Source organism: Gallinula chloropus, assembly GCF_964237585.1.
Source record: "Gallinula chloropus genome assembly, chromosome: 1".
NCBI classification, from domain to species: Eukaryota; Metazoa; Chordata; class Aves; order Gruiformes; family Rallidae; genus Gallinula; species Gallinula chloropus.
In genome coordinates this window covers 200518606-200542256 of record NC_140085.1, presented here as the reverse complement: position 1 = coordinate 200542256, position 23651 = coordinate 200518606, and the positions used below count along the sequence as shown (strand labels likewise).

The following is a 23651-nucleotide window of genomic DNA, read 5'->3' as shown; positions in this document are numbered from 1 at the left end:
CTCCAGTTAAACCCAGGTTCACTGGGATGACTTGGGATCAGCTCAACACCTGCTCCTTGAAGCTCCCACCCCTAGTAGGCTTTATCCCAACTTGGGCACCTCCCTCCCTATGTGAGGCAAATATGGAGCCTGAAGGACTCCTGAGCCTCCAGCACTTGCATCCAGCTCAGCTAAGGCAGCCAGAGGCAGTGCTGGAGTTCTCCCACCTCTGAGCAGCTAAACCCCAGCCCCCTCCCAAGTAAAATTCCTGAGAGCAGCTTCAGCTACTGGTCTAGAGGAACCTCTGGGATGAGCTGCTCTCCCAACTACCTTCAGCCCACATCTCTAAAAGTTAACAGAGATGGCTCCAAGTCTGGTTAACAGCACATTTCTCCCCTCACAGCTAAAACCTCTTGTGCCCTGGAGAGGAGTGGATCACCTACAGAAAATTAAAAACAAAATCCCTCGTGCCTGTGCTGATCCTCCAGCCCCTGCCCATCGGCTCCAGGGAAGGGTGGACAACTCCAATGCTCACCAGTTCTCCCAGTTTGCTTATACTCTTCACCCTAGCCAGGGAGGTGTGCACCAGCAGCGCACTGGATAGGGCATGGTGCTGCAGCAAGCTCTGAGGTAAGCCAGGGTGCTTGTGTTCCCATGATTCATTCAACAGGCCAAGCTGGCACTACTTCCCAGCTGTACCAGCAGATAATCTCAGTCTTCTCTACATTCCATTGATAGGAAATGCTTTACATTATTAACATAATAAATAACATTTACTCAGCTGTGCAAGTGAACAGCACCACTACCAGGGCAGATGCTCAAAGCACGTATTTCAAGCTAAAAGCAAGAGGCCAGGATGGAATGGCATGATCAGGGCACTTGCAGGGTCAAACCCTTGCAGTTTATCTCGCTCCTTTGCCACCCAAACCTGTGGGATAGGAGAGAGGATATCATCCCCCATCCTACCGCTGTGTCATACAGCAGGACTTCTGCAGAAAGGTTTCACTCTTCAGACTGCCAAGGAATGCAGCCAGTCACCAGGCAAAGTAATCCAGGAAAGTTACTTCGCTCCTTTTCAGTACTCAACCCGCCACTGCCATCAGTACTGACTGACACCAGGAAGGTTCCACAGAACTCCTGTAATGTGTGAACAGGGGTTACCTGTTCTCCCTCAGATGCTGCAGCTGCCCACAGAGCAGAACTGACACAAGCCCTTAATGCTTGAGGCCACTGCATCGCTTTCCCCAGCGGCCTCCCAACACGCGGCTCAACGGCAGCGCGAAACCGCACGGGCATGTCACAGACACCAACCCACAGAGGCGTGTGGTGCTCAGAGACAACGGAGGGGCTGCTGGAACCACCACATGGAAGGAACCACTGGAGACCTACGGTTGCATTCAGTGGCTGGGTACCTTAAAAATGGAATGTGTTTTAAGCTAGACCATAATATATACATACATAACCAAACCCAGGGATGGAGTTAAGGGCCTGCATTTCAAAAGTGCAGGTAGCATACAGCAGTCTCTTTCACACAGCAAGAAAGGCAGGTGCTTTATATCCAGAACGTGAGGAAGTGTGATGGGATCGGTGTCACAAATGTCTCCTGCAGAACAGTCAGTCCCAGCTGATATCATCTTTCTGTAGCGAGGTCTGTATGGTCTGCATGTCTCTCAACAGCTGAAGGTTCTTCCGACTCTTCTCTCCAGGTTTCACTTTGATGGGACCAGCATTCTTCCCTTTTGTAGTCACTGTGGTTGTTACTTTGACCTCACTAACAGGGAACCTGCTGTCTTTTATTTGCTTAGCAGAAGTCTTTTTGGACTTGCATTCCCTCTTAAGTCTCTCCAGCTGAAAAAGAAACCCGACAGAAAACATGAAGTAGTGTCCTCATTTCAGTTTAGGTTGTACAGTTCTCTCAGGCAGCTGAAACATCCCACCACTCATCCCACCATCCCACCACCCACATTGAGGCCCTGGAGGGTGTCCAGAGAAGGGCAATGAAGCTGTGAAGGGTCTAGAACACAAGTCTGACAAGGAGCAGCTGAGAGAACTGGGACTGTTTACCCTGGAAAAGAGGAGGCTCAGAGGAGACCTTACTGCTCTCTACAACTACCTGAAAGGAGGTTGTGATGAGCTGGGGGTCAGCCTCTTCTCACAGATAAGTAGCAATAGGACAATGGTGTAAGTTGCACCAGGGGAGGTTCAGGTTAGAAATAAGGATAAATTGCTTCTCAGAAAGAGTGGTTGGGCATTGGAATGTGTTGCCCAGGGAAGTGGTGGAGTCACCATCACTCAGGGTGTTCAAGGAAAGGTTGGATGAGGTACTTAGGGACATGGTTTAGTGAGTAATATAGGAGGTAGGGGCACAGTTGGACTAGATGATCTTGGAGGTCTTTTCCAACCTTAATGATTCGGTGAATCTAGGAATCTCTCTAAATACAGTTCAAGTTACTCTAAACTCAATGTGAAGAGCAGGATTTCAGGAGGGCTTTCCCCCACTACCTGCGCAGGTGGGTGTCACTAGGCACCTCATCTTGCTTTGGTTCAACATGCCAGGAGTGAGGTGACCAATCAGGACACAGGTATCACCCGACACATCAGACATCCCGCCAGAAACACCTCCCTGACAGACCACCACAGGCCCAGGAAGCAGACTGACACCTTTCAGCTCTCTGCTCTCTCTCATCATGTGCATTGCCCAGCCAGATTACGCTGCCTTTCCATACTGTGGGACTTGCTATCGCACAGCAGACAGTCTTCCCTGTTTTGGGGATGAGAGGAGAGTAAAATGCAATGCAGGAGCAGATACAAAAGCTCTGCCCAGGACAGGATGAAGCATGGGCACAAGGGTGACATGGCAAGACCAAAAGGATACGCCTGCAGAAATACTGGAATAAAAAGAGGGAGGTATGCAGACTAACTTTGGGACAGCAAAGCTAAACCTAAGCGTTACTGCTCTCCAGTAGTTACTTCTGCTTTACTCAACTGCTGCTCAGGTAAGGAGGTTTTTGCATTATATCCTAAGATAGAAGCATGAGCGTGGTCATAAGTAACTCACCTGCAACCAATGCCTCCGGACTTTGCTGATCTGGTCTGCCTTTGCTTCCATCTTTCCCACCAGTGCCTCAAGGTCCCTCTCCAGATCTTCTCTCACTGCAACGGTTGGTGCCTCCTGGACAAGCTTTGACAGCTGCTGGTGATCACTAGCATGGAATTCAGACACAACAAAGCTTGCATCAGTCTCCCTCTGCTTCTAGTGCTTGTGCACCCAGCTCTGAAGTTACACTTCTAGGATACCACAGCATCAGCAGCCAGACACGATCACCGTGCCATAACAAACCAGAAAGGAAAGTTCTGCTGGTTAGCAGCACGATTGCAGTAGCACATCCTGCTCTAACGTGAAGCCTCAAAAGCATAAGTAGCTCACGCTCAAAATGACCACACAGCCCCCTGAGGGGGAGGTACCAGCGCTCACTCAGGTACTATTTCGTGTCTCTAAACACCACAGTTGTACGACAGGGTCACAGTCCATGTTCTGCTAACGAGCAGTGTGACTAGTGAAGCTGTCCTCAGAGGGAGCGTTTGTCCATCGCACCACAGGCTGTTACCACACTTCCCCCTGAGCCCTCACGAATCTGACATCCCCCGTAAGAACAGGGATGCAGCCCAGATTTTAGCTGCAAGGAGAAATGACAGCCTCCACAGCCATCAGGACAGAGGTACTACATGCCACTGACTTCCCAAAACTAAATCCTCCCTCAGGAAAAAACTTCCAACTTTAAAGCAAAGGGCAAAACTACAAACCGCCTGCATTCACAAACTGCAATGGAGAATATGCCAAACTCACAAACTCATCTGCCCAAATTCATCTTGTAACGTCAGCAGCACTTCTGAGAGCTCTTCCCGGGATGAAGAAGATTCCTTTGGCAGGGATGACCTTCTGCTCTTGCTGGCAGGGTGATCGGCACTGAGGGGTTTTGCTAGTGGAGTGTCATTTACAACACGGCTGTTACACAAAGCTTTTGTGTGCTGCTTCATCAGGTGTAGGACATGCTGCACATTGGCACCAACTGAATGACTGGGACTGGTAGACTGGAAAAGGAAGAACAGCACTGTCACCAACCTACTCAGTAATACAGGAGAGCTAAGAGGGACTTTTTACAAGCGCACGTAACAGCAGGATGAGGGGAGATTTAATTTAGATATAAAGAAGAAATTCTTCCCTGTGAGGGCTGTGAGGCCCTGGCACAGGGTGCCCAGGGAAACTGTGGCTGCCCCTGAATCCCTGGCAGCGTTCAAGGCCAAGGTGGATGGGGCTTTGAGCAACCTGGGCTAATGGAGAGTGTTCCTGCCCATGGCAGTGGGCGGCACTAGATGATCACTGAGCTCCCTTCCAACCCAAACCAGGCTGTGCCTATGATAATAATGGGGACCACGTAATGGCATTTTGTGTTTGCTGCCAAGAATGCATTTTTTTGGTTTGAGCAAATAGAAACTAACAAGAACAGCTTGTCCAGCAGCATTAAGACCGCCCATTCTTGGAAATGCCACTTTGAGAGGCTTGTTGAATATCCATAACTGGCTGAAGACAAACTGGGAGAGTCCAAGAAAATGAGATGATCTGACCACTGGGTGTCAGGAGCGCACCAAGCTAAAGCCACGGAGCAGGAAGCTTTGGAATTAAGCAGCTCACCTTCCCAGCTACAAAGGGCACATCACCCAGACAAAGTCTGTAATGGGGTTGTGTCGTGAGATGGCTTGTAACAGAGCATTTCTGGAAGGAAAGAGAAAAATGTTTATCCAAGATGATGCTACAGCAAACCCATTTCCCCTTTGCTTTGTAATAAAAAGCAACCTGTCTTCCTGACTGCATGCACACACCCTTATTTAATTCCTCAGGAACTGCCCTTCTCTTCCCCCCAATATTACCTGCTCTGGCTGTTTTGTTTTCTTCTTGGGTCTTCTTGCTTTAGGAGAAAGCAGTGGCGATGCTGCTTGAATCAGTAGTCTGTTGGTTTCCAGGCCTGTCTGAAGCTTTAATTGAGGGAATAAGGGGAGTTACTGGAAGTACATTACCAGATAGCCAGAGTAAGCTGAGAACTGCAAAAGAGGAGTGTTACAAACACAGGCTCTCTGAAAGCAAGTGCTGCAAGCTTTTAGAATGCTTCTGCAGTCCAAGCTGAATTTAGGCTTGAGTAAGAATACTTCCTCTGGTAGCACTACTCACCGTTAATCCTAGTTAGAGAATTAGTCTCACTGTATTGCTCTGATGCTGGCAAGGGCCAGAGCATCACCTGTGCTTTATACCTGACAGAATATTAGGGAAGTCAAGTCACCCAACCCTGCTCAATAGATCCGGTGGGATAGAGCTAACAGACAGCTACTCTTCCTGCTCTGTTAAGTCTGACAGTAAAACTACCACAACCAAACTACAACTAACACTGGAAGAGGTAAGGTTGGGACTCTTAGTTTCACCAGTGAGCTCCACACTTTGCTGCTGCATCCAAGAGGAAACTGTGGCAGTGTTTTGGGTTTGCATGGCAAGGTTTTGATAGCAGGGCAGCTACAGGGATGGCTTCTGAGAAAACTGCAAGAAGCTTCCCCCGTGTCCAACAGAGCCAATACCAGCTGGCTCTGAAACAGACTTGCTGCTGGGCAAGGATGAGACCATCAGCCATGGTGATGGTGCCTCTAGGATAACAGTTAAGTAGGTAAAACCAACCAAACTAACAGCAGCCAGGGAGAGGAGTGAAAAGATGTAAGAAACTCTGCAGACATCAAGGTCCGTGAAGGAGGGGGAGGAGGTGATTCTGGCAGCAGAGCAGAGATTCCTCTGCAGCCTGTGAAGAAGACCATGGAGGTGACAGAGGAGCAGATATCAACCTGCAGCCCATTGAGGACCCCATGCTGCAGGAGGTGGTGACACCAAAATGAGGCTGTGACCCTGTGGGAAGCCCATGTTGGAGCAGGCTTGTAGCAGGACCTGCAGCCCATGGCCTCACCTGGAATACGGTGTGCAGTTCTGGGCTCCCTGGTTCAAGAAGGACAGGGAGCTACTGGAGAGGGTACAAAAAAGGGCTACAAAGGTGATGAGGGGAGTAGAACATTTTTTTAATAAGAGAGGCTGAGGGACTTGGGACTTTTTGGCCTAGAGAAGACTGAGGGCCCTGATATCTTACCAATGCTTCTTTAGGGGTGGGAGTCAGAAGGATGGGGACAGTCTTTCCAGTGGTGCCCAATGACAGGACAAGAGGCGATAGGCACAAACTTTCATCTAGAAAGTTCCACCTAAACATGAGGAGGAACTTCTTTACTGTGAGGGTGGCAGAGCCCTGGGCCAGACTGCCCAGAAAGGCTGTAGAGTCTCCATCTCTGCAGACATTCAAAAATCCACCTGGATGCTCCGGCAGGGGGTTTGACTAGATGATCTCCAGAGGTCCCTTCCAACCCCTATCATTCTGTGATTCTGAGAGATGAGCCCACCCTAGATGAGGTTTGTTGGCAGGACTTGTGACCCCATGGGGACCCCACCCTGGAGCAGTCTGTTTCTGAAGGTCTGCACCCCATGGATGGGACTCATGCTGGTGCCCAAGGAAATTGCAGCCCATGGAAAGGGCTCACATTGGAGAAGTTCATGGAGGACTGTCTTCCATGGGAGGGACCCCAGGCTGGAGCAGAGACAGTATGAGGAGTCCTCCCCCTGAGGAGGAAGGAGTGGCATAGACAGGTGATGAACTGATCCCAATCCCCATTCCCCATCCCCCTGTGCTGCTGGGGGGAGGAGGGAGAGAAACAGGGAGTGAAGCTGAGCCTGGGAAGAAGGGAGGGGTGGGGGGAGGTGTTTTAAAATTTGATTTTATTTCTTATTACCCTGCTCTGATTTCATTAGTAATAATTTTTTTTTCTAAAATCCAGTCTGCTTTGCCCATGAGGGCAACTGGTGAGGGATCTTTCCCGATCCCTATCTTGACCCATGAGCCTTTCTTTGTATCTCTTCTTCCCTGTCCACCTGAGGAGGGCTGGGATAGAGTGGCTTTGGGGGGAACCTGGCCTCCAGCCTGGGTCAACCCTCCTCACATGGCTTTAGAAATCATCTCCTAACTAACTGTAACTAGAATAATTTACAAGCAATTCTTGATAATTATTTGAGACAGCTTCCCCCTCCGAACTCAGGCCAACATACTTCTTCAGCATGTGATGACTATTGAATGAACTAAATGCAGCAAGGTTAGCACTGGTGTAGTTACTGGCTTATAACTAACAGTATATCACCTCTTTTTTTGCCTCCTCCTACAACATTTCTAGTTAAAATTATGAACCAGGGAGCACCCTTGTTGACCTTGTTATATTTAAAGCAGAGTTCCTTGTACATCTCGGACTAACATGAGTTAATCTGAACTTCTACTCCTCTTTCAACTAGCTTCTTCAATAAAAGAAATCAAGCTTCAGTGTACAGGTACCACTGGAAAAAGGCTTCCAAAAAGCTCAGAGAACTTCAGAACGTTTGGCACCTCAGAGAGAAGGGGCAAAACCCAAACCAAAAATTAAACCACCCCACACTAAAACAAGGTTTTCATTCCACATAAGGGAAGCACTTTCAGCAAGTTACTCAAAAAGCTGAAGGAAGAAGAGCTAATTACAGCATAAAGAGTACAAAAGCAATTTCCTGTTTGTTACCTCTGCTGCTTTGTCCTGAACAAGCTTCCTCGCATGTTCTTCCTCCTGAAGTTTCTGTTCCAGCTCTTTCATTTTTTTCTAGGCAAAATGGAATAAAAATAAGAGCATTTACTAATAAAACTAGTCTTTTTTTTTTCCTGAAGCCAACAATACTAAGAGGTTGAGCAACAGTATTTCAGCTCAACTTATGACTTAAAGCAAAGACTTCATCATTAGAATGACTGCAGAGGCAGAAACACAGCAAGCAAGTGCCTATGCTTAAAGCTTAATTTTTCTAATTTTACTTCCACAACTGGTATCTGAATTTAAGTCACAGCCTATGAGGAGAGCAACAGAGAGGGCTTTCTCTTCAGCTGTAAAAAGACCACCATGTAGAAAGTAGGTTTTGTGTACTTTACCCTGAAAGACTGTGTAGTACAAAAGGACTAATATCTCTTTGTATCAGTACAAACCAATAAACTTGCCTTTTTTTTTAGACCACTACAGGTATTTTGTCTAATAACCTGTATCTTAAAAAGACAAGATGATGACCACATGCTCAGAAATTCCTAGGATGAGAAAGGTAAGTTTATAAGACACCTGTGAGATTTCTTTAAGCAAACTGAAGGGGTTTCATCTTTCTGTGGTTAAAAGATGTAAGAACTCTTCTGAAAGCCCTTCTCAAAGAAAAAGGTTAAGGGGAAAGGCCCACATTTCTTTGTAAACGTTCCAGCAAGACAAAGCAGGATTCGCTTGCTTACACTCCCAGTGTGAGTTATCAAATAACTCTGGATTTATACAGCAGAGTGAAAACACGACCCAGAGGTCTGTGAAACAAAACAACTTCTTCCCCCCCCACCCCAAAGACAGTAATCAACCTTAAGCCAGAACAGCATGCAATTCAACCTAACAGCTGTATTTGTACACTCCTGGTTTTGTTCATAAACCCCCTCTGCTGACATAGTAACTATTTCAAATCTGTTTTACTTAAGCATTACCTGCAAAATTCCTGTAACCAGCTGCTAAACAAAGGCCTTAAAAGGAAAAACCCTGGACAAACACTGGGGACAAGGGCACTGTATAAAGGAACCAACTTTTCCTGTTGAATAAAAGAACCCTTTTAACTAATTATGTTTTCTTCATTCCAATCAGATATATTCTAAGAAACTTAAAATCCTCTGCCCTTTACAGCACATGATGTTTTCAATATATGCTGAAAAAAAATTCTAGGAAAACCCAGAAATCATAGAATCTGAGAATGCTTTGGGTTGGAAGAGATCAGAAAGATCATCTAGTTCCAACCCCCCCTACGAAAATATTTCAGTGGCTATTTCTTTTTGACCATTCTCTAAGGGAAATTCAGTTTCACACAATCACCTCACTCATCCTTCCAGATGTCTCTGAAATAAATTTCCAACAGCTTTAACCAATGAAGACAGAACGGTACAGGACCTCAAAGACACAGAACACCTCTGTTTCTGAAAGACTGGCTGCTGGGATAAACAGCCAGATTAGTTCCACCAGAGAACAAATGTCTCCAGTGTGAAGACAGGTTTTACCCCTCTGTTTCACCACCTTGCAAATTAGCACCTGCTCATTACTTCTCACCACCTGGGAATTAGAGGCCAGAGGAAAAACTAGGGGTGCAGGTAGCATACAGCCAAAACAGAATGTGAAGATTTGTTATTTCTGTTGTTCATGGTACAGTGGGGTTTTATTAACTCTGTCAGCATTAGGATCAATTACTAATTACAGTTCTTCAAAACATGTGGTACACACAACTGTTCAAATTCTGTCCGCCTGGTCACACACACGACCAGAGCCCAAAGAGCACTTTTAGGGTACAAACCCATCCCCTAAATCCCATCCTCGGGCACAGACATGTTCAGACCCTCTCTCAGCTGTACAGAGACTGCAGGATTGAAGTAAACATACCTCAGAAGCATTTTCTGGCACAAGTACTCCAACTAGGAGCATGTCACATGAATGCCAGCCTCAGCAGTTCCTTTTTACAACCAATATTCATGCTGACAAACCGTCTGAAGTTAATACTTAATTCTCATAGGGCCAGACAGTGGCTCTGCCGAGATGAAATGCTCTTGGTAGGACCCCCACACAACCTGTGCTCCAGTGGCACATCTGAAATCAGCAGTAGTCAAATCACTGCTGGCTCACAAGCAGTCATCTCACCACTTTCCATCCATTCAGCACACCACCTATAGAAACAGCCTCTCTTATCTACTTGCTTCAAAGTAAACTTGCAAATGTTCCTGTGTTCTTACCACAAATAAAACAGAGATCAGAGGCAATAGATAAACTGTTTTAAGAAGTGTGCAGTCACCCTTTCAGGATCATGAGGTAATGCTTCACACATGGATGCTCAAGTAGAAACAGTCTGCAAGGACTGTCGATCAGGGAACAGTTCGTGACAGCAAAAGCATCACAAGAAAAATGACCTTAGAATCATAGAATGTGGTAGATTGGAAAAGACCTTTAGAGGTCATCTAGTCTAACCCCCCTGCAGCACGCAGGGACATCTTCACTAGTTCAGGTCACTCAGAGCCCCATCAAGCCTGACCTTGAATATCTCCAGGGATGGGGCCTCCTGGGCAACCTGTTCCAGTGTCTCACCACCCTCATAGTGAGGAACTTTTTCCTAATATCCAACCTAAATGCTCCCTTTCTAGTTTAAAACCATTATCCCTTGTCCTATTGCTACATGCCCTCGAGTTAAATCCAGATTTCTCTCAGTTACTAGAATTACAAATTGTGTGAATTTAACACCCAGCTCCACTAGAACAGATTTGTGACAGCTACTAATTCCTAAAGACAAAGGCCCAAAGACATCTAGTTCTATCCTGGGCAAGAAAAAGAACTGTTGCACTGAAATCATGCTCACCAGCCAGGCACAAAAATAGAAAGAGCCCAGCCCCACCAAACTCCAGCTGCTAGCAGTCAGGGATTTCTCTGGGGCTTTAACCAAGTTTCAACCCTGACCCTGGAGGAACGTATTACTACTGTCAGTGAACAAGGCTCAGGAGACACTCATATGCAGGCACACTTTTACTCCACACATGCAGCTTACCAAAATGGGGTCAGAGACTCCCAAGAATTACTGTACTCTCTGAAGATCCTGCAACAAACCAATTACCTAGACTACCAAACATCTCCTTATATACCCCTGAGAAAACACCATCTACATGAGCACCTGGGCAAGGGCTTACAACTTCCATGCAGTCATACAATGCGTTAGGTTGGAAGGGACCTTTAAAGGTCATCTAGTCCAGAGCAGTCCTCAAGACCACAACCAAACCATGTACTATCTACTCCTTTTGGAGGAAGGCAGGCCCTCTGTAGATCCCATACTTGGGAGTCTTGTGGCTTCTCCACAGCAGGAGGAAGAGGTAGAAGGTGGACCAGATTTCAGAAGCCGACCCCAGAGATGGTACACAGGAAGAACATGATCATGCACAGTCGTGCTGAATTGCAAAAGCGACCGATTCAGAACGAATCCTGAAGAGGCAGATTGGGTCAAGCCCACTGAGAACCAGCCAGCACTGGAGGCCTAGCAATGTCAGGCTTCAGAATTCTGCAAATTCATTTATAAAAACTGCTTTTCTTAAAAAGAAGTGGCTAAAAGAAAAACTACACCAAACCCATGAGTTAAGGCCAGTTGGGGTCCTAACAGAATAAACCCACTAGCATTGAGCAGCATACAAGGCAAAGCTGGGAGCTCAGCAGCACCTGCAGCCCTGCATGCACCAACTAACCACAGGAGAGGAAGTCCAGCAGACACTGTTAACATTAAATGAAGCACAGTGTTATAAAACCTACCTGGCTGTGGAGGCTTCCAGTAATAGCTACAAGTTTTTACACACCTCAGCTTTAGAAAGATTTTTAGTTGCTGCCTCTCTCTACAGCACAAAGTTTTACTCAGCTCTGTTACTGACACGCAGCTATAAAGTGCTGATAAATAGGCTAAATCTGCTGGAGTATCCAGTAGAAATGACAGACCTCTGCTAAGGATTGCATCGTGGTAAGCCTGCTGTACTCTTTTTCCAGCATATCCAGCTTCTCCAATTTAGACTGAACATGTGATTGATCAAGAAGACGATCTCTCTCCAACGAACCCTTGAGGGGAGAAGTGAGAAAGAAAACAATTAAAACCACAATAAAACAAGACCATCTGCAGTGAGCCTCCTGTCTGCAGCACAAAGGCAGCTCAAACAGCCCAAAGGTACTACTACTTTCTCTGTGCAGCTTCCAATGGTGCTGCGATTAGGGAGGAACTGTGCCATTGATCCATCTATACTGGGAACCTCACACTCCACCAGATTCAGACATGAGAGAATTCTGCAGTTCTTCCTCCCTCCAAACTTAACATGGTAAAAACATCATTACTCAGCCATTAGAGAGAGCTTTCTTAATTATTTTTTTCTTCAATAAGTTATTTAACAGACTGAACTAGGACAGCCACAGATACCAACAGGCAGAGGTGATCCGTACTCCTATAAAACAAAATTCAAGTTTATTTTAGATAAAGGGCAAATCTCATGGTCACTGACAATGGGAAACAAACCCTTCACTATTATTTATACAGCATTAGTATTTCAGCCTCTATTTAGCAAAAGCAGCACTGAAAAAGCAGCACTGAAACGTGTAAACACAAAAGGGAGGGTGGTTTTTTTTTCCCTAGTGGCAAATGGGACCCCCACACTGAGGGATGAGGATGAGCTGCTGCAGCAAGTTGTAGAGATCCAAACAATTCTCCTTAATATCAGAGCCTGTGACACTGCCTTATAGCGCCAGGTGCACAAAGGCAGAAAATACCAGGGTCCTGACAAGAGCAGGAAATTTAAGTAGGGATATTACCACACCTAAGTAGATAAAGGCCAGATGAAACAGACATCCACATTTAAAAGATCTGAATGACAGTAACTACAACACAACATGACACGGCTCATGATTTGTATAATTTAACTCTGAGATAATCTTGAGAACACACCTGTTTTTCCAAGAGGTGCAGCTTCTCATTTTCTGCATGTTGGATCATTTTTCTCATGTAGTCAAGCTGTTTCTCCAAAAGGCTGCACCGGGACTCAGCAGCTGCCAGCTGAGAAGCAAGCTCTGAAGATAACAGAAGGCAGAAAACTGAAGTCATGGACTGCTTGTTCCTGGGTTTTTTTTAAATGTTTTCAGGACATGTCCAAAAGCAAACAAACAAAAAAAAAGGACCATATAAAGAAACACACTGATTAAGCCCAAAGAACTTCTCTATGCATGCAAATCCCTAGCACAAACTATGCTTTCAAAGCTATTTCTTTGTAGCTCCATGTGTCACTGTGAAGTAAAGAATGCCAAACAACGTAAATTAAAATATAGCTTTATGAATTGTTAAAACTCAAGTTTCATCCACATGGGTGTTTTGTGGTATCTCTGTAAAGTTTGCAGACACCTTGATTTCTCTTTGACACTTCAGTCTTGTCATGCTCTTTGTGTCGCATCTGTTCACTCAGCACTTTTTTATAATCTGCTGTTTCCCTGCTGAGGTGCTTCACATTCTCCTCCGCCTGAAGCCGTTCCAACTCCAGCCGATGAATTTTTTCCTGGAGATTCTTCAGAGCAGAAAATATTGCTGTAATTGAACAAACACCTTTTGTTAGATATCACCAAATCACCACTTCAAGATAACACTGAACTCGAAACATTTTATAAAAAGCAGGTTATGTAAGGAAGTCAGCGTGTTCCTTATCAACATCTAAAAGCCCTTCCAGGGATTAAAACCTGCTTCCCTTTAAACCACAACCAATTCTAAAGTGAATATCAAATGAATAGATGCCTTTGGTGCACACCATCTGAAACATTTGGGAAAGATGCATCTGTTTCCCAGAATACATGTAAATATTCTGTAGATTAGGTGCAAACAGTGCATCTTCAGACTCTTGATCAGAAGGAAATGACAGGTAGCAACGAGACAGTTAAAACAGTGGTAGGATCTCTTTATGATTCCTCTAAAAGTGCATCCTAGCACAACAAATACACCAACACAATATTCCCAGGAATGGTCACTGAGCAGAATAAAGGTTAGCTATCAGGCTATAGCAGTCTTAATTTCTCTAAGTGACAGCTCTTTTGTGATTCTTCTATTTTTGCACTTGTGTTCCCCACCTCCACCCAAGACACGCATCTCCTTTGAGCATGAGCAATCTTCCTTCTTGCTGTTCCATTCCCTGCTTTAACAATTACTCAACAAAACCTTTATGTATTCAACACCACAAAAAGAAAAGCAGTTGTAATACAACTCACATCACCTTGCAATTAGACCATCTGCTGGTAATCTGATGTACTACGTCTCTTAGCTGTATTGTTTAATTTTGCAAAGGGAGCCATAGCCATAAGCCCTTTCCCCATATAGCCCTGTTAAAGCAAAACACAGGAACGTGTGTACAACTCATACAGCAGACTAATCTGCAAGGTCACTTTAAGCCCACTCTAGAGGGAAAAAATGCACCACCTTTGTACGAGCACAGAAAAGTTGGGACTATTTGTTTGAGCATCAGATTACAAAAAGAGGAAAAATAATTATCAGTATGAATTTTCCAGAGTAAAAACTCATTAAATCTTGAAATGTAGAAGAGCACATTAGTGTCACATCAATAAAAACTACCTGCTAAGTAAATAAGGGAGTGACAGCAGCCACAGCTAAGAAGACGTTACAAAGAGCTTGGCCTGTTTGCAGCAGTCACCAGCTGCCCCCACTTCACTTTACTTACATTCCCATAATCAGGATTCAGTTGAAATGAGCACAGCCAAGACTATGAACAGCTTTATTACTGCTGTTTAAGCTAAACTGAAATCTCTGTATAGTTACAGTAATGACTAATAAAATACAGGAATGAGGCAATTAAAGAAAGGAACAAAGGCCAAGCACAATTTATTAGAGTATTAAAGCCAACTGTGTATGCTGAGACACACACATACACCACACAAATTCAAACCAAAATAAGCAGAAATTACTGTACTCAGTTTCAAGATTTTGCAATATTTTGGTTTGGTTTTGAAGTTAGAGCATGGGAAGAGGGGTAAGGATCCCCAAGAACAATTAAATCTACTTTCCCATCTGAAGTTAATTCCTACATCCTTAATCTTACTAAAATACATGCTCCATAAAATGTTTGCATTTTTTTAAAGCATTTTTGCATAAGCAAAAAGAGCAAGATACTGGATCATTTGACTCTTGGGTTAAATTTTCAGTACATACTCACTGAAAAATTTTTTAAAAATAAAAATGTTTCATAATATTTAAAAAGGAATATGATTTATGTTCTGGAGCTGGCTGGGATAGAGTTAGTTTTCTTAACAGTAGCTGGTATGGGGCTGAGCTTTAGATTTGTGCTGAAAGCAGTGTTGATGAGAGAGATGTTTTTGTTCCTGCTGAGCAGTGATGACACAGAGCCAAGGGCTTTTCTGCTTCTCACCCCACCCCACCAGCGTGCAGGCTGGGGTTGTGCAAGGAGTTGGGAGGGAACACAGGTGGGACAGCTGACCCCAACTGACCAAAGGGATGTTCCATATCATATGATGTCATGCTCAGTACAAAAAGCTGGGAGAAGGAGGAATAAGGAGGACATCTGGAACGATGTCACTTGTCTTTCCAAGTCACCATCATGCATGATGGTGCCCTGCTTTCCTGGAGATGGCTGAACACCTGCCTGCCCATGGGAAGTGGGGAATGAATTCCTTGTTTGGCTTTGCTTGTGTGCAGAGCTTTTGCTTTAGCTATTAAACTGTCTTTATTTCAACCCACAAGTTCTCTCACTTTCACTCTTCTGCTTCTCTCCCCCACCCCACCAGTGAGGAGAGAGCGAGTGGCTGGGTGGGGCTTGGCTGCTGGCTGGGGCAAAGCCAACATTTATCAGATTGTCCCCCTCCACCTGTACTTAATTCAGAGGTGGCAGATTCCCTGCTTGAAAGAAATTGACAAGTCAAAAGTTTGCCACAAAGGCAACGTGTTATGTTATTATGCCACACAAACTACACAAACATGTCTGCATCAATAACTCATGAGGAAGCTCTTTCCTGCACATCCAATTTTTTTCTCTGTCACAAGGTTCCTTTAGTTTTGTGTCAGTGGCACACTCAAAACTTAGAGCATTGAACACGTGAGAACATCTACTGCATATTGAACACTACCTCAAGAACCCAAATTTTCTCTATTAGGTCATTAACATAGAAGCCTCTAATAATTCAGACATTAATTACATTATTGTAACAGGGACATATGCTGTTGAATATATATATATTGAGATATATATATAATGTTGATTTTTTTTTATTTAATTTGAGTAATATTAGGATTCATCCTAAATCTTTCACTTTTCTCCCTATAAGGAAAAAAAATGTTGAGTTTTTCATACCCTCAAGCCTCCATACAATTTGCTGAGGGCACACTCCAGTCTTAAAGGGAATCTTGTCACAATGACCCTGAGCTCACATCAAAGGATTGGTCCTGCTCTAGCCTCCCAACTCCCCACCACCTCCTGTATTTACCTGTATTTGTAGCTCTGGACCACATCTCACTGCATGACACTTAACACAACAGAAAACTCACCAAGAATGTTTTTTTTTTCACATTAAGTCAAGCAAGATAAAACTCTTTATCTGGAAATGAACACCACAACTGGAGTGGGAAAGGAGGGAGAAGACATAGCTTACAAACAAGGAAGAATAAATGGAAGTAAATTCTCCTCCCTTTTTAGCATTGGGATCTTTGTTCAGCACTACACTACATAATAGTCTCTGTGTATGCTCTAAGTCTTCTCTGATATGATAAATACTCTCAGCACACCTTAGAGAAGAACTCCTATTTCAAAAGCACCAAACCTCTTCCTTTGCTCCAAACCATTTTGAGGTCTAATGTCTCCTTATTTCAAGCCAAGCTGTGAACTCAGGAGAGGAAAGACTGAGGGTGAGGACTGGAGGAAGGAGCAAAGAAAGCATATCAGAAAAGTTCCACAAAGTAGTTGGCCAGTTTTCACAGAATCACTAGGTTGGAAAAAACCTTTAAAATCATCAAGTCCAGTTGTACTTGTCCTATGCTAAACCACATCCATGAGCACCTCATCTACTTGTCTTTTTAACACATCCAGGGATGGTGACTCAACCACCTCCCTTTTACAGCTCTCAAGAGCTCCAGCTGTAGGATTATGTTTTCATTCAGTATTCTTCAGAAAGAGAAGCACAAATGACCTATAAAAGAGGTGATCTGCACATCCCTGGGAAATTATAAAGGAATACAAAGACTGCAGCCTGTGTAGATGTAGACACACAGTATTCCACCACACCATCTGGAAACGGCTGAGCAAACAACCTTGCTGAACTATTACCTCTGCTGTTGCTCTCAGGATACGGGATTACCGGCTTCCACGGGGAGCGCAGCAGGTCAGCGTTAAGGAACGGCTTGTCCGTCGGGTAGTCTATGAAGGACGCTGCAGAGAGTCCATCCATGCCCGACACAGAGTTGTAAGTTTTCTGCAGATCATCCTGAAAACAAAACAAAACAAAATTTCTTCAGCAAGTTTGTCACAACAAGAGCAAAGGTAGAAAAATCCAATTCTGATGATGTGCAGAAGTATTACTGGGCAGACTCTGGTACCTCAAAAGTTCTATTTCCTTTCTTACAGCTTTAGGTGGTGTCATTTTCACATCCACCCCCCCTCCCGCACTTAAAATCACAATCAGAAAGAAAATGTCTTTTCCATGCTAGTCCCACTTCTGTTCTCCATGTATTTATACAGTCTCTGCTCCCTGTGCGAAAGTAACACAACAGTAAGCCGGGAAACTGCCCCCACCTTAACTACTGATTGTACTTACAACACACAAGACACTGTACTGAGGTGGCCCAGCCCAATAAAGCACACCCAGGACCTCCAGAGTGCAGCTCTGCACCTCCTCATCTGATGCAACAGCTCACTGACCGCAGCTGGGGCAGAGGACACGGTCACTCCTCACTGCACCCTCACAGCTGCATTGACCCAGCACGTCTTTTCCACTGGCTTCATCTTTCACATCCTTTCACAGAAAGAACCACAGGCTGGTTTGGGTTGGAAGGGACCTCAAAGACCATCTACTTCCAACCCCCTGCCATGGGCAGGGACACCCTCCACTAGCCCAGGTTGCTCAAAGCCCCATCCAACCTGGCCTTGAGCACTGCCAGGGATCCAAGGGCAGCCACAGCTTCACTGGGCACCCTGTGCCAGGGCTTCACCACCCTCACAGGGAAGGATTTCTTCCCAATGTCTATGTAAATCTCCCTTCTTTTAGATTAAACCCACTACCCCTTGTCCTGTCACTGCACTCCTGATAATCAGCCCCTCTCCAGCTTTCCTGTAGACCACTTAAGGTACTGGAAGGCTGCAATGTCTTTATGGAGCCTTCTCCAGCCCAACTCTCCCAGCCTGTTTTCTTCACAGGAAAGGTGCTCCAGACTTCAGATCATCTTCATCACCTTCCTCAATCTCTTTCCTGTACTGGGGACCCCAGAGCCAGAGACAATGCTGCAGGTTGGGTCTCACCAGGGTGGAGCAGAGGGACAGAATCACCTCCCTCGACCTGCTGGCCACACACCTTTTGATGCTGCCAAGACACAGTTGGCTTTCTGGGCTGTAAGCCCATGTTGTTGGCTCATTTTGAGCTTTACATCAGACAACACCCCCGAGTCCTTATTCTCAGGGCTGCTCTCAATCCATTCTCCTCCCAACCTGTAGCTGTGCTTGGGATTGCCCCAATCCATGTGCAGGACTTTGCACTTGGCCTTGTTGATCTTCATGCAGTTCACAAAGACCCATCTCTCCCGCCTGTCAAGGTCCCTCTGGATGCCATCCCTTCCCTCCAGCGTGACAGCTGCACCACACAGCTCAGTGTCATCAGCAAACTTGCTGAAAGCATGCTAGATTCCACTGCCCTTGTTACCAACAAAGATGCTTAATAATGCCAGTCCCAACACCAACCCCTAAAGGAACACCAGTCCTCACTGGGTGCCACATGGACATTGAGCTGTTCACCACAACTCTCTGAGTGCGACCATCCAGCCAATTCCTTATCCACTGAGTGGTCCATCCATCAAATCCATGTCTCTCCAACTTAGGCACAAGGACATCACGCAGTACAAGTCCAGACAGATGGTGTCAGTCTCTCTCTTCTCTTATCCACCAACCCCACTGTAGAATGCCACTAAAGTCGTTAAGCACAATTTGCCCTTAGTGAAGCCATGCTGGCTGTCACCAATTGCCTCTGTACTTTCCACGTGCCAAAGCACAGTCTCCAGGAGGATCTGATCCATGACCTTGCCAGGCACAGAGAGATCCACCTGTAGTTCCCCAAGTCTCCCTTTATTCCCTTTTTAAAAATGAGGTTTATGTTTCCTTTTTTTCACTCAAGAGGGAACTTCCCCAGACTGCCACGACTTCTCCAATAGGATGGAGAGTGGCTTGGCCACTTCATCCACCCTTTCCCTCAGAACCCATGGATGCATCATGTCAGACCACGGCTTTCCCAGCAGCCTCCATCAGCTTTCCACACATTTGCTGTGCTTTGGATGATGCAACGACCAGAAGGAACCACCCAGCTGTGAACTCATTGTGCGTGGGGACACCGTTAAGCCATGTGCTTTCCAACAAGATTCTTCCACGCAGAAGGACCACGCTACTTGTGTGTTTTGACTCAAAACCTGGCTACCTAGCCCAAGGAAATAAATAAAATATCAAAGCCTATTTTTAATGGGCCAAAATAATTTCTCTCACCTGTACCCACCACCGAACATTTTGGTAACAGAGTTTAAAGCAACCTACAAGGGAAGAGGGCTGCAGGCAGGTGCGATGCTCCTACAGCTTCCCACAGAGCATTTACTTCCCTGAGCTGACAACTGAGCAATTGCTGATGTTAGCAGGTTGGGTTTTTTCTTAAGCTTTTGCAAATTCTAATTATTGGGAGCATATTGTGACCTAAATTAAAATACAGTAAGTATTTGTGGAAGTATCTCATGGCAAATTAAGAGCCCAAACTACATTATGAGGAAGAAAAATAATACTGGGGGGAAAAATAAAGAAAACTTGCAAGTTATTTAAAGCCTCTTTACAGCTTCTTTCTTCTTCTAAAGTGATTCACCGTGGACAAGGAAATTGGGGCCTTAAGTACACTGAATGTTTCAATCAGTATTTCTATGCAGTGTTTTCCAAATACTTTCCAATTTGTGGTTATGACATTAAATCTACACACTGCAAGTGCTTTTCTTGGAATTTGCACACAGGCATTTGCTACTACAGAAAGCCAATTAAAACATTAATCTCTAATTAAGAATATATTAGCAAAAATACTTTGAAGATACTTTTGTGTGCATGCATATCCACACTGGGCTAACTTTGTACAGCATGTGATGTTAATGCCTAGTGACAGCAGCCTGCTTGGTGATGTAAGAACTACACCTGACTCCTGAAAAGATACCGCCTGTATGGCAGGATGCTCAACTGCTGAGTGCAGAATAATGAGTAAGAACAAACAGTAAAATAAAAAAGAACGAAGCAAGACATAGTACCTTCTTTATGCAGCAAGAACAACACAAATCTCAGCAGCCCAAACAGCAGAGCCTGTTTTTAGCAGATATTGATTCAAATCAAAGGTACCCCACAAACTTGTCAAAAGAAAAGGGGAATTAATCTGTAATCAAAGACTGATGCAGGGCTCCCACCATCACAATTTTGCAAGATGTCTTTTTTTGCCACCTGTAAAATCTTTCCTGTGAATTAAAGTAATTACATAAACTCCCCACAAACTATGGTCTTTTTGTTTGTTTTCACTGGCACAAGTAACACTGATCTAGCCAACAGCAGACTAAAACAAAAAAGCTAGCACATAAACTTCAACACCAACTTACACAAAGCAAAGCAAATACAGGCTTCCCCCTAGTTGCATGTCTTCTAATTTTCACCTGGAAGCAGGGTACAGGCACTGAGTTTAACAGTGTTTGTACAGGTATCTGCTACTGAAAAAGTCATACTGAACTACTGCCTACTGTATAGCAATCATTCTTTGCTTCAGCCTAATGACTTGCTACCAGGTGTATATATTCCTTGCACATCTAAGGAAAAGACCAGTTTATATCCTGCTTAACAAGCACTGACTTCTAACAGCATTTGAGTGAAAGCCTGAGAAAGTTTATGAAAACAGCATCAAGGAATTGCCTGTCACAAGCCTCAGACTCAAATATCGCTCCGATTCTTTGCTCTTCGCTTTGTCTCAAATCATTACAAGTCATTTCAGTCTGTTTCTGCTCTCAGAAATTCTCACAGGGAGCATCACACCGTGACACTCAGGGAAAGTCCTGAGATGTAAGAAAATACATGTTGGAAGCAGGGAACTTTATATGTTTGCTCTGAAGCTCAGCCAGGCTGCACCTGCTAACGAAACCTCCTCTCTTTCCTTCCTTAAGCCACACTAAAGCCTCATAATCATAAATGAAGCAGCTTAACAGTCCCCAAGGACTGAAGTGCACCAGTATTACGCAATGGTGGTGAGCTGAGCACGTTTAACCTTCACAGGTCTGAGGACATCACCATCCAAAATTCACTGCTGCTACCACTGTGTACCACCTGCCTACTCAAACACACAAAAGGGAACACTAACAGCGCAGAGCAGTGGTAGCTTAACACACCAGTAGCACCCTGTGAGTGACCTCCTGAAGCTCCCAAAGGCTAAACACACTCAGGAGGAGCTAAAAAAAGACACAACCTCATTTGGGAAGTTTTCTAATAAGAATCAGCAACTTGGGGCAGAGAGACCCTTTTGAAAACATGCAACTTGTGTAGATAGCAAAACTGACCTACCATAACATTGTTACTTCTCTGATGTAGTAAAGAAATACTGTGTATCACAAAAAACCACACAGACTGATAATATCAGTGCTATACCAAGTGTTTCACAGAATCACAGAATTGTAGGGGTTGGAAGGGACCTCCAGAGATCATTGAGTCCAACCCCACTGCCAAAGCAGGTTCCCTAGGACAGATCACACAGGTAGGTGTCCAGATGGATCTATAGTATCTCCATAGAAGGAGACTCCACAACCCCCTTGGGCAGCCTGTCCCAGTGCTCTGTTTCAGTAGGAAAAAGGAAAAAAAACCCTCTAATGTTATTCTTGTTAACATACACAGACTGGCCAGCAAGAATAATGATTTATGAACAAACTATAGAACCAAAGAGAAGAAAAAAAAAAAAAAAAGCAGAAAGTATCTAGGCAATAACTGCAGCAAAGAAGTATAAAGGCATCAAGTCAGCACCTCTTGTACCAGTGTTTTGGCACTGGAAAAGGGGACTAAATCAGAGTGGGTGTATTATAAATTCTTATATGGGCGCTCAGAACAGAAACAAAAAGTATTAATTAGAAAAAAACATCTTGGCAAAGCTTTAAGTGACACACAACAACCTTCTCGCTCAGCTAAAAATAAACAAAACAAAAACCCAGGAAAACTAAGTAGGGACTGGGAAAAAAACAGAACAAGCAGGCATTGAGCTCACCAAGCATAAAACATCCAAGCACTCAGTTATAAAAGCTTTCAAAATAGCTGTTTTGGAGAGACAACCTCAACTGGCAGCCTGCCCTCGTGCTTCGGTGCTGCGTTACTGGGAGGGCAGGGAAGAAGCAACAGCCCCTATCACTGAGGCCAACTGAAGTGCTGCCTGTGCCTCCCTGATATGGACTGAGTTAGGAGCGTGCTACATTTCTGTAACACTTCTAGTTACATCTGCAACATCTAGTTATATCAACCCACCACAGCACACAAGGAAATAGCCAAACACTGGCATAATACAGTATGGCTTTGGTTAAACTTCTGCTGTAGTATGCCAAAAGTATTAAAAGCAACTATTTTCAAAGTTCAGGAAGCGTAATGTTTGCTTTTTGCAACAGGTACAAAATATCTTCAATTGCTTTTTTCCTGAAAGCTTTGCTTTACTAATTAAACACAGGCTGCTTAATTAAATTAAGACATCCTGACATCCTCCATGCACACCAGAGCATCTACCAGTCACAAAGGACCCACTAGTCCTCAAATTGCTCTGTGACCACTCTTGCTGGTGCAGCTGTAAATATGGGGCCACACTGCAGAGGATGAGGAGACACACAACGGAGAACACCAAGCTGCGTGCCCACCACGCAGCTATTGGGACGTCAAACCACAAATCCTCACAAGACATACCTTGGGTGCTGTCATTCCACGTCCTTTTCACAATCTCTACTCCTGCAGAGTATCACACAAGGCCCAGCCACTTACAAAGAAAAACAAGCAATCGAAAACCCCCACTTGACTCCCAAGCTACACGTCAAGCCACAATGTCAAACAAGAAACTCAGCTGGGCTCCCATCAGAGATGACCTTGCAGGGTCAGACAGACTCTGTCGAGCCAAGGCTCCATTTCTTCTTGTCACCCATCACCGGCAGAGCGCGGGGCCGTTCAATCTCTACGCTCAGCACCTTGAGTTTCCCTCGAACAGGGAATCACAGAATGTTAGGGCTTGGAAGTGAACTCCAAAGATCATGTAGTCCAACCCCCCTGCCAGAGCAGATCACCCAGGGTAAACCACACAGGAACGCATCCAGACGGGGTTTCAACATCGCCGTGGAAGGAGACTCCACAACCTCCCTGGGCAGCCCGTTCCAGAAGGAGATGCTGGCCCTGCAAACCAGGCACACGCCTGAAGACGCGGGTACAAACCGAAACCGCGTCTCGGCTCAAGGCAATTAGAAGAACCACCTCTGAAGGTAAAGGCATTACAGCGCCTTACTCGCGCCGAGTGCGCCCCGCAGACCCCGGCGTGGGGGCAGCAAGGGCCGCACGCAGCAACGGAGCCTCCTCCTCCTCCTCCAGCCCCGCGCCCGCCCTGCTGCCGCCACGCCGGGGTGAGGGGCCAGGCCGCCGGCCCCGCACCGCCCGGACGCGGCCCCGCTCCCGCCTACCCTGCCC

The 23651-nt window shown here is 45.2% G+C and overlaps 1 protein-coding gene across 1 annotated transcript; it reads right to left on the bottom strand.

Annotated features, from left to right (window-relative positions):
- Nucleotides 1–1294: 1294 nt before the first annotated feature.
- CEP57 (centrosomal protein 57) lies at nucleotides 1295–22942 on the bottom strand. The gene is made up of 11 exons (XM_084279106.1): nucleotides 22887–22942; nucleotides 17022–17178; nucleotides 13091–13270; nucleotides 12641–12762; nucleotides 11650–11766; nucleotides 7657–7734; nucleotides 4909–5013; nucleotides 4673–4753; nucleotides 3827–4071; nucleotides 3038–3182; nucleotides 1295–1827 (listed from the first exon to the last, which is right to left on the bottom strand). The coding sequence occupies exons 1-11, from the start codon at nucleotides 22899–22901 to the stop codon at nucleotides 1594–1596; spliced, it is 1479 nt and encodes a 492-aa protein (XP_084135232.1). The 5' UTR covers nucleotides 22902–22942; the 3' UTR covers nucleotides 1295–1593.
- Nucleotides 22943–23651: the final 709 nt, after the last annotated feature.

What these genes read in the sequence shown, in the direction of transcription:
- CEP57 (XM_084279106.1), bottom strand. An exon ending in TGCACCTCTTGGAAAAACAG is followed by an intron (nt 11,767 to 12,640) that starts GTGTGTTCTCAA and finishes TCTCCCCTCAAG; the next exon opens with GGTTCGTTGGAGAGAGATCG. An exon ending in GAATTTGGGCAGATGAGTTT is followed by an intron (nt 3,183 to 3,826) that starts GTGAGTTTGGCA and finishes ATTCCATGCTAG; the next exon opens with TGATCACCAGCAGCTGTCAA.